At 53.6% G+C, this 13,022-nt stretch overlaps 1 protein-coding gene across 2 annotated transcripts; it reads left to right on the forward strand.

Moving 5' to 3' along the window:
* The first annotated feature begins 3,459 nt into the window (after nt 1-3,459).
* On the forward strand, nt 3,460-12,678 carry NCF1 (neutrophil cytosolic factor 1). Of its 2 annotated transcripts, none has more exons than XM_071765168.1 (11): nt 3,460-3,755; nt 4,125-4,220; nt 4,521-4,596; nt 5,414-5,579; nt 5,678-5,733; nt 6,030-6,152; nt 7,000-7,107; nt 8,020-8,137; nt 9,020-9,127; nt 11,342-11,484; nt 12,242-12,497. In XM_071765168.1, the coding sequence occupies exons 1-11, from the start codon at nt 3,684-3,686 to the stop codon at nt 12,358-12,360; spliced, it is 1,185 nt and encodes a 394-aa protein (XP_071621269.1). In that variant the 5' UTR covers nt 3,460-3,683; the 3' UTR covers nt 12,361-12,497. The 2 variants fall into 2 exon arrangements, with proteins under 2 accessions (XP_071621269.1, XP_071621268.1); XM_071765167.1 differs by having other exon boundaries at nt 3,645-3,755; nt 4,125-4,205; nt 12,242-12,678.
* The last annotated feature ends 344 nt before the right edge of the window (nt 12,679-13,022 follow it).

Raw genomic sequence — 13,022 nt, forward strand, 5'->3', positions numbered from 1 at the left:
TTTTGTGCTTGTGAGTATGTACCTAAACCTTTAGGATCTCTGTGTGCAAAGCAAAGTAGAGGATTCTGTATGAATCTGAGAAAAATAAATTTAATTGCGATGGCTTGTTAAAGAATTAATTCCATGAATGAGAAGCCTTTATTTCTTATGAGGTCAATTTTGATATCTCCTTCAAAACACTTTGTTGGCAGCAACTTAACTTTCTAACCTCCAGGTCAGGGAAGTGAGGTTTTAGTATGCTAATAGTACCTGTTCTAATTTCTTTGTCTGAAGATTAGTTTATTTTATAATATTATAATTAGTTTATTATTATTTATTATTTTTTTTTTTTTAGTTTATTTAGTTTATTAATTTTTATTAGTTTATTAGTAACAGCAGAGTGGGCATCCTGCAAGCTTCATGGGCAGGAGCTGAGAAGGAAAAAATGAAGTGAAAACTGATGCAGTGGTTTTACTGGAAGGACTGGAGTCCTCCTGTGACACTGGGAGTGCCTTGTGTCCCTCTTGCTGCTGGACTGGCAAGAAAGCTGATGGGTGTGTTGGTGGTCAGCACTGACAGCTCTGTTGGGTCTCAGACACTTTGGGTTGCATCCAGTAGAGAGAAAATTGACAAAATAATTGCACTAATATTTATACTTTCCAGTTTTTATATGGAGAATTATCTATCTGTAAATAATCTTAACAGGCAGCAGACTTTTTAAGATGTTGACTGTATGAAAATGTCACTTGTTTCCAAGCTGGTAATTTATGAGGTGTGTCACTCTTCAGGTATTGAGTGATAATCCCTTTTTTAAAGCCTTGGCTGTAATAATAAACAAGTAAATAAATAAATCAAATAAACATTGCAACAGCTTCCCAGAGTTCTGAGTGGGTTTTGTTCCAGCAGAGAAGCTTTGTGATGATGGAGCTGCAGCCTGGTGTCTGCTCCCTCTGTGCTGCTGAACTTCAGAAGCCTGTGCTGTGCCTGGGGCCAATTCCCTTAAATAGGAATTTAGGATCCAAAAATGTAGGAATCTACACTCTCTGGTGGATCCTGGTGTTCCTGGGATTTGGCACCTTGGTTTTTCTCACAGTGGAAGCCACCAGACTCAGGTGAGGTCGAGCACTGGGATTGTGCAGCTGCTGGCCACTGCTTTTCCCTTGGGATCTGGGATTTTTCCATATGTAAAACTCCAGCCTTTTCTCCTTTGTTCCTTTTCCTATCTGTCCTGTCCGGGGTGGGGTGAGGAAGAGGCATTTTTATGATTTTGCAAAAGCTCTTGGATGAGGCAGTGCTGCCCACACATGCAGGGACAGGCAAAGCTTCCCTTGAATTCCCTGAGTGAAGCTTAAATTTAAACTGAAAAATCAAAATTCCATTTTGAACAGAAGTGGGGGGAGTGCCTTCAGCTTTTAACTTCAGAAACCAGGTCCTGCATCCAGATCCCAGCCTCGTTTCCCCAGAACACCAGCTCAGGAGTTCCAGCTTCTTTATCAGAGGGGTCATTACTCCCAGTTACTTCTCTTTAAAATCTCTGCTGATAGTAACTGGGGGGAGAGCTTTTGGGAAACCTAAGAACTAATCCTACTGAGTTAGATGTTGTGTCTCACTGTGCTCTAACCCATCACCATCTGGGAGCTCCGTTTCACAACCTGAGGAAATAGGAAGCAATGTAAATGAAGTGGTTTCCAGTAGCTTTCTGTCTGAAAAGTGGTTTTGAATTTAGTAGGAAAAAAAATCGTAATTACAAAATTGGCTTTTGTGACAAAGCTCATGGTGGTTCTGCATAAAAAAGCTGCAGTCTGACTGTTAACTGAGCAGAATCCCAACAGCCCTGGAGGGAGCTTTTTTAATATCACTGCTTGTGTCATTTTGCTTTGCACACAGGGAAGTCCCGGGGCTGAAATAACAAGAAACCAAATTTAAATGACTGGGTTTCTGATCTCAACACCTGCAAAGCACCACACTTGAGAGGCAGGGGAATTAACCATAGCTCTGTTCACAGGCAGTATATTTTATTTTATTTTAATTATTTTATATTACTTTACTTTTTTTATTAATTTTTTATTTTAAAAAATTTAATTATTTTATATTATTTCTAAATTTTTAATTTTTCTTTTTTATTCTTTTTATTCTTTGTTTTAATTATTATTTTTAGTGCATCCAGAGCATTAAAGCTTCTGTCCTTGCAGCTCACAGGGCCCTCCAGTCCCATCTCTGGCCACCTCTGTGGGACATCCCAGCCCCTGTTGGGGACAAACGAGGAGTTTTTGCCTGTGAGCACCCCAGGACCCATCCCACAGCCCCCCCATCCCTTCCTCCCTTCCTGCTGGGGGCAGGGGAGGGGGATGCTGCTGCCCTGCTGGTTCAGGGGGGGCTTTGCTGCTCTCCCAGGGGGGAGGTTTTAGGGATCCATCCTCAGCGTAGCCTGAGCTTTTCCCACCCCTGAGTGAGGAGGGAAAAAGCCTCTTCTTGGGAAATTGGGATAGGAGCAGAGGGAACGGATGGAAGCTGCACCAGGGGAGGTTCAGGCTGATGTTAGGGAATATTTTTTCACTGAGAGGGTTGTCAGGCATTGGGATGGCCCAGGGCAGGGCTGGAGTCACCATCCCTGGAGGCATTTAAAAGGCATTTGGAGCTGGTCCTTAGGGACAAGGTTTGGTACTTAGGTTATGGTGTTGGTCAAAGGTTGGACTGGATGAGCTTGGAGGTCTCTCCCAACCTAAAACATTCTGGGGGTCCCCATGGGTGCTGTAAGGCAGGGAGCAGAGCTGGGGCTCCCAGCTGGAGGGAGTTTTTTGGTGTCAGATTTGGAGGCAGCTGCAGGTGACTGCCCAGAAACGATGATGCCAGGGCAGGAGCTCTTGCAGGCTGCTCTCTCACTCCGACCCTACCCCAGGCTCCCTGCCAGCCCTGGGAACACGGGGGGGGGGGTTCCCTGGGCCACGCAAGGGATGGGGAACACGGGGGGGGGGTTCCTTGCCCACGCAGAGGATGGGGAACACGGGGGGGTCCCTGGGCCACGCAGAGGATGGGGAACACGGGGGGGGGGTTCCTTGCCCACGCAGAGGATGGGGAACACGGGGGGGGTCCCTGGGCCACGCAGAGGATGGGGAACACGGGGGGGGTCCCTGGGTCACGCAGAGGATGGGGAACACGGGGGGGTCCCTGGGCCACTCAGAGGATGGGGAACACGGGGGGGGGGTTTCCTTGCCCACGCAGAGGATGGGGAACACGGGAGGGGTCCCTGGGCCACTCAGAGGATGGGGAACACGGGGGGGTCCCTGGGCCACTCAGAGGATGGTGCTGCCACCCCTGGGCTCGGGGAATTCCTTCCAGGATCCATTCAGCCCATCCCGGTCTGCTCAGGAGGGTGAAACCTGCTCACCCCATGTCCCATCCCACTCGTCCTGCCCACAGTTTGTCACCCACGGGTGCTGTAGCACCCTGTGCCATCGCGGGGCAGCTCCGGTGGCCGGAGGGGACCCCTCCTCTCGGATTCCAGGGAATCTCCGCTGCCGGAGGAGCCGGGATGGACGGACTCTACCTACGGGAAACACCGACCCGGACCCAGCCTTGGGGCAGGACTGCAGCAGAACTTCTGCTTTTCTGGGGCTTTAACCACGGAGCTGTGCGAGGGCAGAGGGAGGAGAGGAGGAGGCAGGAGCGGGGCTGGGACGGGACGGGACGGGACGGGAGCAGCCATGGGGGACACTTTCATCCGGCACATCGAGCTGCTGGGCTACGAGAAGAGGTTTTTCCCCAGCCAGCACTACGTGAGTTCACAGCCACCTTCCCACAAGCTGAGGAACAGGGTAAAAAGCCTGGCTGGCCAGCAGATTTCTTTAGATAAAAATAACCAAGGGCTTCAGAGCATCCTTGTGCAGGGGGGTTTCATCGTGGTTGCTGGAGGGAGGCAGAGGATGGAATTTTTTCCACTAAATTAGGGACACCTTTGCAAGCTGTTGCTAACTTTGCAGGTTTGGAAAGGGCTTTTGCCTCTTTGATTCCCACCTTTCTGTGTCTTTGTGTCCCCTCTCTGTCCCTGCCCAGCTTGCTGGCTGCCTGGGCACAGCTGCTGGCGTCGGGGCAGTGGAAGGAAAAGATGCATTTTATTTAAAAATGGAAACATGGGCTCCCCTCAGGTCTACATGTTCCTGGTGAAGTGGAACGACCTCTCTGAAAAGCTCATCTACCGCCGCTTCACTGAGATTTATGAGTTCCATGTGAGTCCTCCCGGGGTGGGCACCAGCCCAGCACACCAGGGTTTGGGGTGGAAGGGGCAAAAGGAGGGTGAATTCCAACTGAAATTGTCCCCAAACCAAAGCTGGCTCACAAGAAGCTCCTGGGTCACTCTGCTTCCATGCCTTTTGCTCCTGGATGTGGGGAGCCACCAGCTCTGCTTTCCCCTGGCAGGTTCCTCCTGGGGTCAGGGTCCAGGGAAATGGTGCTGGGAAGTGGGATGAGCCAGGGGTGGGGGCAGTGGTGCCACAAGGTCCCCCGGTGCCATCCTCAGCACCATGCCTGGCTCTGCTCCACAGAAAGCACTGAAGGAGATGTTCCCCATTGAATCTGGGGACATCAACGTGGAGAGCCGGATCATCCCCCACTTGCCAGGTGAGAGGGGGAAGCAGTGGGGCAGGGGGGGTTGGAAAATTCCCTGGTGGGCTGAGCTCCACAGGTGCTTGGGTGATTTCTGCTTTTGCACCCCCTGGCTTGAAGTCACAAGCCCAGGAGAGTCTGGGCAGTGGTTGTTTCACCTTCCCAAGATGGTTTTGCCAGCCCCACAGACCCAGTCCTGCCTCCCCCCAAGGGTGGGCACCCTGGGGACACATCCTGCAGCATCAGCCAGGACTTGTGGCTAGCACAAAGGGTCTGGCTTTGGGGAGCCTGAGCTGAGCCAAGCCCTCCTTTGGTGACCCCATGACTGAGATCTTTTAGTGCCATTGTGGCAGCTCTTTTGTAAGAGGAAGTGATGCAATTTGTCTGAACTGACAAGGGATGAACCTTGGGTTGTCCCCATGCAAGGTGCAGGTCAGCAAAATTCCCCTTTTGGTTCAGTTTCCTGCTTTAAAGGAGAAAGGAAGGAGCAGGAGAAACAACTGTGGGGTTGTGGTTGACTCCTCTCGGGGAGGAGGAGCAGTAAACCTGCCCTGTGCAGGGTGCTGGGGCTGGGGGGCTTCTCTGGGGCTGGGGCCCTTCCCACACGCTGCCACTGGGGAAACTGGAGGCACTGGGGACAAGGCAGTGGTCAGGATGCTGCCAGGGCTGTCCCCAACACTGGCACCAGCAGCATCTCATGGGCTCTACCCAGCTGAGCAGCACCCCGGGGCCAAACCCACTGCTTTTTAGGGGAAAAATTAATGATTCAGAGCAGTCTGCCAGGAAAAGCCCTCCCAGCTGGGCAGTTTCTGCATTTTCCTCTCTCTCCCAGCCCCAAAGTGGTTTGATGGGCAGCGTTCAACCCAGAACAGGCAGGGCACGCTGTCTGAGTACTGCTCCACCCTGCTCAACCTGCCCCACAAAATCTCCCGCTGCCTCCACGTGGTCAACTTCTTCAAGGTCCGTCCTGAGGACATGAACCCTGTCACAGACAGCTGGTGAGTCCTCCTGCCTGCTCTCTGGGGCAAATCCTGCAGCCCCCAGGGAGGGCACCAGGGCTGCTGGCACTGAGCTGCCTTTGCTCCCACCCCTCTAGGATCAAGAAGCCTGAGGTCTTCCTCCTGCCAAAGGATGCCAAGAAAACCCTCAGTGGTAAGATGCCTCCGAGGTGTTTAACCAACAGCAAAACCCAGCAGGGAAAGGGGCAGTTCCAGGGAGGAGAGGGCAGGGATGAGCTGAGGAGAGCTGCAAAACCTCTGGACAGGAGCACAGGGACCTGAACCAGCCCTGCTGGGGCCAGAGCTGCAGCCTAAGGGGAATAGTTCTGTGTCCTGGGGTCCAGCTGGTTCAGGCTCAGAAAGTTCCTGGTGAGCATTTTGGGCTGTCCTGAGCTGGAATAGGGTGTCTGTGTGGCAGGAGAGGGCTCATCTCCCACTTCTCCTCCCCAGACATCACGGGTCCCATCATCCTGCAGACGTACCGAGCCATCGCTGACTATGAGAAGAGCTCCACATCTGAGATGGCTCTGAAAGCTGGGGACATGGTGGATGTCGTGGAGAAGAGTGAGAGTGGTACGTGCCCATCCCTCCCTCCAGAGCCCCTGGCCAGGGACAGGAGCTGCACAGGATGCTCCAGGAGCCGGGATCCCCCTGCATGGGCCGTGGGTGGTTGTGTGAGGGTCTCCTGATGGAGAGGAGAAGCTCAGAGGAAATGCAAAGAGCAGCACCAGACCTCTCCGTGTCTCCCCCCACTCCCTGGGACGTGGCTCACATTCACATGGAGCCACATGACAGCTGGGGAGCTGGTGGGGCAATCCTAGGAAGCCCTGCAGCCCCTCACATGTCTGTGAGGTTTCCTGCCCAAGAGGAAGCAGCCAAGCTCCTTGCTTGCACCGTGTAAACAAGGGTGTCCCCAGCACTGTCCCTTCTGTCCCAGCCACGTGGATGCCTGACCCCAGCTGGGGACAACCCTGGTGCCCCACAACCCCCCCAGCTGCTTTTCTTTTTTCTTTTTTCTTTTTTCTTTTTTCTTTTTTCTTTTTTCTTTTTTCTTTTCTTTTCTTTTCTTTTCTTTTCTTTTCTTTTCTTTTCTTTTCTTTTCTTTTCTTTTCTTTTCTTTTCTTTTCTCCTTTCCTTTCCTTTCCTTTCCTTTCCTTTCCTTTCCTTTCCTTTCCTTTCCTTTCCTTTCCTTTCCTTTCCTTTCCTTTCCTTTCCTTTCCTTTCCTTTCCTTTCCTTTCCTTTCCTTTCCTTTCCTTTCCTTTCCTTTCCTTTCCTTTCCTTTCCTTTCCTTCCCTTCCGTTCCCTTCCCTTCCCTTCCCTTCCCTTCCCTTCCCTTCCCTTCCCTTCCCTTCCCTTCCCTTCCCTTCCCTTCCCTTCCCTTCCCTTCCCTTCCCTTCCCTTCCCTTCCCTTTATCTCAGGTTGGTGGTTTTGTCAGCTGAAGAACAACCAAGGCTGGGTCCCAGCTGCCTACCTGGAGCCCTTGGATGGTCCCGATGAGTCTGAAGAGCAGGAGCCCAACTACGCAGGTGAAATGGGGGGTAGGGCAGCCTCCTGCTGCTGCTGCTGCTCCAGGGCTCATGGCAAAGGTCCCGCTGAGCAGCACTGCTGGGCAGTGAGATGGGTCTGTAGGAGCTGCCAGGAGGGATAAATGCCACGGTTCAATGTTTTATTCCCAACCTGAGGAGCTTCCCATTGCTTCCAGCTGACCACTAAAAGCTCCTCTGGGCCGGTCACAGATTCACATCTTCATCCAGTGGCACCTGAGCTAGCTGGGGACATGCTGAGCTGCTGGGTGGGTGATGGAGCACAGTGCAGCACCCAAACGAGGGTGCAGGTCCCCCCAGTGCTGCCCCATCCTCATCAAGCCCCTGCATCGCCCCCCATGGCAGAGGGGGCATCCGTGGCAACTGAGCCCCTGGCCCAGGTTGCCCAGAGAAGCTGTGGCTGCCCCATCCCTGGCAGTGTTGAAGGTTGGATGGGGCTTGGAGCACCTTGGGCTGTGGGAGGTGTCCCTGACCGTGGAGGGGATTGGGAATAAATCATCTTTAAGGTCCTTCCAGCCAAACCCAGCCTGTGACACTCTGATTGCCCTCTGGGCTTTATCTTTGGTTTTCAGAACCCTGCAACAGCTGCTGTGAGCACAACCTTTCCTTCTTCCTCATTTAATAACCCAAATTGCAAACATGCTCTGTAGCAGCCACGGGGGTGCTTCCCCTGCTGGAATTCCCCAGCTTTCTCCTGGAGAGGGGCTGGGATGAGCCAGAGGCACCAGCAAGGCTGAGGGAATTCTGAATCCAAACTTAGAGACCCGAAGCACCCTGGGTTTTGTGTGGTACCTCGGGCAGATGCTGGGTGCCTCCTCTCCTCAGCAGCTGGAGAGGATGGAACCTGTCCCTGGGGTGGTGGCACCCACCCTGCTGTCCCCATTTTGTGAGCAGGTGAGCAGTACCTTGTCCAGAAAAGCTACAGAGCAGTGGAGGAGGATGAGCTGACCCTCCAGGATGGTGACACCATTGAAGTCATCCACAAGCTGCTGGATGGCTGGTGGGTTGTCAGGTGAGAGGGAACACAGGGAAAGGAGGAGAGTGGGGGGCTCAGGCAGGGGTTCCCCCATCAGGGCTGGGAAAGTCACTGGTGGGTGGGTGCCCCTGCCCAGCTCTGCTCCCAGTAACCCCCAGTGGCTTTGCCACATTGCAGCTGAGGTTTTCTCTGCTGGGGGGTTCAGAGATATCCAAGACAGAGGCAGATGGGAAATTAAAAAGTGTTATTTTTTGCCTCCAAGCATTCTGGCACATTTGGATTTTCAGCTTTCACCCCCCCCACCTGTCTCACCTGCAATCTCAGGCTTTCCCAAAGGCATCCCCAGCTCCTTCGTGGATCCCAAGTTGCAGGTTTCAGCAGGGCAGGAGATGTCCTCCTGTCCCAAGCTGTGCTGGCAGGATCTCCAGGGCATGCCAGGCTTGGAGGGAGATGTGAGAGGGACCAGAAAGAGTTTCTGGTCTGGCAGGAGGTGCTGAGCAATGTTTCAGGAGCCAGGTGAGGGGATAACAGGAGCTGGTGAGACCCTGGAAGCTGTGAGGCATCCCTCAGCCCTCTGCCTACCTCACCTCCAGGAAGAGCCACAGGCACAGGAGTTGAGGGCACATTGAAACCACCACCCCTGCAAGAGAAAAAACTGGATCTTGGGAAAAAATCCTTCACTGGGAGGTCTGTCAGGGCCTGGCCCAGGGAGTCCCCATCACTTGAGGGATCTCAGAGCTGTGGAGCTGAGGGTGGGCTTGGAAGGGCTGGGTTAATGGTTGGATTTTTCCCAACAAAAAACCCATCCTGTGTAACAACCCCCCCAGCATCCTCAGTCCTGCTGGGGACAAAGGGTGAGGAGGTGGTGGGGACAGAGCCAAGGCTTCAAGCTGTGTGTTGCTTCGTGTTGCCCTGCAGGAAGGATGAAAACACAGGTTATTATCCCTCCATGTACCTGCAGAAAGCTGGGGAGGAGAACACCCCTGGGAAGAGTGAGCTGAGGAACAGGAGAGCTCCTCCACGGAGGTAGGAGAGGAGCCCTGGCTGGGGAGTAGGATTCTGCTCCTCTGGGGGGGGGAAATGAAACCAGGGACTGGTTTGTGGTGTCCTTTGCTCCCCTTGGCAATAAGGAGGTGGGAGCTGGGGAAAGGCAGAGGGGGAGGAGGCAGATCCCAGCTCTGTGCTCCCCATCCTGCACCCCAAAGTCTCTGACACACACACCTGGTCCTTGCTCCTGCTGCTCCTCCAGCCTGCTGCATTTCTCCTTGTCCTTCTGTAAAGTTGTTTTTCTGGGCTAATCCTGTTTCATTTTCAAATTGGCCTTTTTCTTGTTTCCTTAATCCCTGGCCTTATTTCCTTTCTTATTCCCCCTGAATCTCTGAGAAGTGAGGAGAGATTTAACCAACCAGAGCTGCCACATGACCCCATCTGATGGGAGGATTTAAGCTAATGGAAGGGATTTTATTTTTATTAAAAGATAAAAAGCAATAATAACTCATTAATTCCAACGCAAAGAGCACTGCTAGGATAGGCAGAGCTTGCTGCTAGCTTTTTTTTTTTTTTTCCTACAAGAAAACAGGGCAGCCTTGCTGCAAAATCTGCCCTAATCCGCCTCTTCTGAGAACAAACTGAGTGTGTGAGACTGTAAAATAATCCAGATCCACCCCTCTGAGCACAGGGGTGGCTGCTGGTACCCCTGGGGGAGGTGGCCTCTTTGGGGACAGTGATTTGGTCCCCATGGTGGATGCTGAGCCCTGCTGTGACTTTTCATCCATCCCCAGCAGTGTGACAGCAGGAGGAGGGGGGGGGGATTCTCCCTCTCTGCTCCACTCTTGTGAGACCCTCACCTGGAGCATTGTGTCCCCAACACCAGAAGGACACAGAGATGTTGGAGCCAGTCCAGAGGAGGCCATGGAGATGATCCCAGGGCTGGAGCAGCTCTGGAGCCAGGGGGAGAGAGTTGGGATTGCCTGAGAGTTGCCTGGAGAAGAGAAGGCTCCAGGGAGACCTCAGAGCACCTTCCAGTGCCTGAAGGGGCTGCAGGAAAGCTGGGGAGGGACTTGGGACAAGGGCCTGGAGGGATGGGATGAGGGTTAATGGCTTTAAACTGGAGATTTAGGTCAGACATTAGGAAGAAATTCTTTAATTTGAGGGTGCTGAGCCCCTGGCCCAGGTTTCCCAGAGAAGCTGTGGCTGCCCCATCCCTGGCAGTGTTGGATGGGGCTTGGAGCACCCTGGGCTGGGGGAGGGGTCCCTGCCCATGGCAGGGGGTCAGAACTAGGTGATTTTTAAGGTTCTTTCCAGTGCTGGCTTGGTTGATGCTATTAATCTGAATTGCTGAGCCTCTGGAGTGGGTTTGTTTCATTAAAATTTGGGCTGTATTTTTCCATCCAGCTGCATAATGGAAACAACATCCAAAATTGGTATTTCCATCACTCTCTGTGTATTTCTGTGTATTCAGTGTTGAAGGTTGGATGGGGCTTGGAGCACCCTGAGCTGTGGGAGGGGTCCCTGCCCTGTGGGAGGGGTTGGGAATAAATGATCTTTAAGATCTTAATGATCTAAATGATCTTCCAACCCAAACCATTCCATGGTCTGAAGAAGCTGCTGAGCTGCCATGGGGGGCAGGAGCTTTGCTCCAGCATGGGGCTCAGATCAGAGGGTCTGGAGGCAGGAGGACAACACCATGGGAGGGATGTCAGGAGCCTTCTCCCACATCTGGGGATGGTCCCTGAGGCTGGGGGTTCCCCTCTGACAGAATTCCACCATAAAGCCCAGGCTCAGGAGTTTCTCTGTGGGGTTCATCACTGCTCACCCAGCTGCACCCTGACACATCCCCTGTGCTCTTCCCCTCATCCTGGGGGGCCATGGCAAACACCACCCCGGGGAGATCCATCCATCAACAGGGCTGGAGATCACTTCCAGGGCTTTCTTGGCTAAACCTCATGCTTGTTTCATCCTTTCAGCTTTACCCCCAGCCCACCTCTCCATCCCCATCACTGCTTTCCAGGCTTGTGCTCCAGCTGCCTCCTGGCACTCTGGCATCACACATCACCTCCACCTCACCCTCCAGGGCTGCTTGCCACCTGCTGCCTTCTACTAGCCAAACCCTCTGAGCAGATGTTGGGGTTTGGGTGAGGCAGAGGAGGAAGTGTGTGTGGGAGCCTCTGATGGAGAAGTTGGGTGGGTTTGGGAGCTGCCAGGACAGCAACTGGGAGTTTTCTTTCTGACTGAGTGCAGATCCAGCATCCGAAATGCAAAGAGCATCCACAAGCAGGGCCGAAGGCAGATCAGCCAGGAGACCTACAGGAGGAACAGCAGGAGGTACATCCAGAGCCAGAGGAACAGGAGGGGAAATTTCCAGAACAAGGCTGATGTCATCAGTAAGTCTGACCCCTCCGGGAGGATTTCTGGAGCAGGACAGCAGGTCACACTTTGCTTAGCCACCCTTTTCCTGGGAGGATGTTTGGTTTGGTTTGGTTTGGTTTGGTTTGGTTTGGTTTGGTTTGGTTTTTCCTCTGGTTATAGGAAAGGAGCAGAATAGGGTCCTGCTGGGCATTTAGCACATTTAGGACCTGTGCTTTCCCCCCTGCACCCAACCCCCCCGTGCTGCTGTTCCCTTTATCATGTGTGATCAGTCAGCTCAGCACCCTCAGGGGGGTGGTGAAGGTGCTTTGGGTGCATGAAGGCTGCTGCTGAGGTTTGGGAATGATCCCCTTGCAGGATCCATGCTCTTCCCAAGGGAGAGCAGCCCTGAGCAGAGCTGTGAGTCTATTTAGAAAGAATTTCTTTCTGGAGAGGGTGCTCAGCCATTGGAATGGGCTGCCCAGGGAAGGGGTGGATTCTCCATCCCTGGAGATATTTCCAAAGAGCCTGGATGTGGCACTCAGTGCCATGGGCTGGGAACCACGGGGGGAGTGGATCAAGGGTTGGACTTGATGAGCTCTGAGGTCCCTTCCAACCCAGCCCATTCTAGGATTCTGTGATTCCAGCTGGGAACTGGTGGGCTCAGACCACCAGCCCAGTAAGGCAGGAGGAAAAGCAGGAGGGTTTGGTGACCATTCCACAGGCAGCTTCTGAGCAGTCCGGGGAGGGTGTTGGGTGCTGGGGACCCATCTCTACCTCTGGTTTTACCCTCAGTGGAGAAAAATGAGGAGGAGGAGAGCAAGCCCAAGGCTCAGCCTGCAGTTCCCCCTCGTCCCAGCAAAGATCTCATCCTGAATCGCTGCTCTGAGAGCACCAGGAGGAAGATCCTCTGAGCCCCCCGGGTCCCCCACCCCAAGATGATGTTTTATCTCCACCACCTTCTGCATGCCCGGAGCTCAGAGCCTTCCTGGGTGGGATTTTGGGTCTGCAGTCCCCAGGGCCAAGTGGTTACAGCCCAGCACCCATCTCCATCACCAGCACAGTGAACCCAAGGGAATGGGACACTGAGGAGGGACCCAGCTCTGCTCTGACCCCCACAGCCCCCCCTGGGCACCCCGTTATCCCCTCGTTGTGTTTTGAATGATTTTTGAAATGTCTTTCAATGTATTTTGAAATGATTTCACCAATAAAGCAGAGACATTTTATGGTTTCCATGTCCTCCCGGAGGGCTGATCCGTGCGGACCCCAGGAGGCAGGAAAGGGATTGGGAAAGGATCCCTCATGAAATAACGCGGGTGAGGAGGAAATTTGTGGGGTGGGGGGGGAACAGGAGGGTGGAAACTCCGCCCTGGCACTCAGAGGCTTCGCTTCCTCCGGAGGGCAGCGGGGGATGCGGGGGATGCGGGGGATGCGGGGGATGGGGCAGGGGATGAGGAGGATGCCGGGGATGGGGCGGGGGATGCGGGGCTGGGCTAGGAGCCACCCGGGCTGGGCAAGGTGGCCACCTCGAGGGTTGTGGGCTATGCTCGGGTGGCACCACAGCCAGCCCGGTTCT

Source organism: Heliangelus exortis, chromosome 21 (genome assembly GCF_036169615.1).
Source record: "Heliangelus exortis chromosome 21, bHelExo1.hap1, whole genome shotgun sequence".
In the NCBI taxonomy this organism is placed as follows: domain Eukaryota; kingdom Metazoa; phylum Chordata; class Aves; order Apodiformes; family Trochilidae; genus Heliangelus; species Heliangelus exortis.

Bases quoted from the DNA above. Each gene is read 5' to 3' on its own strand.
- NCF1 (XM_071765168.1), top strand. From the start codon at position 3,684: ATGGGGGACACTTTCATCCGGCACATCGAGCTGCTGGGCTACGAGAAG. The intron at 5,734-6,029 runs GTAAGATGCCTC...TCTCCTCCCCAG, and splicing joins TGCCAAGAAAACCCTCAGTG to ACATCACGGGTCCCATCATC. The intron at 9,128-11,341 runs GTAGGAGAGGAG...GACTGAGTGCAG, and splicing joins AGGAGAGCTCCTCCACGGAG to ATCCAGCATCCGAAATGCAA.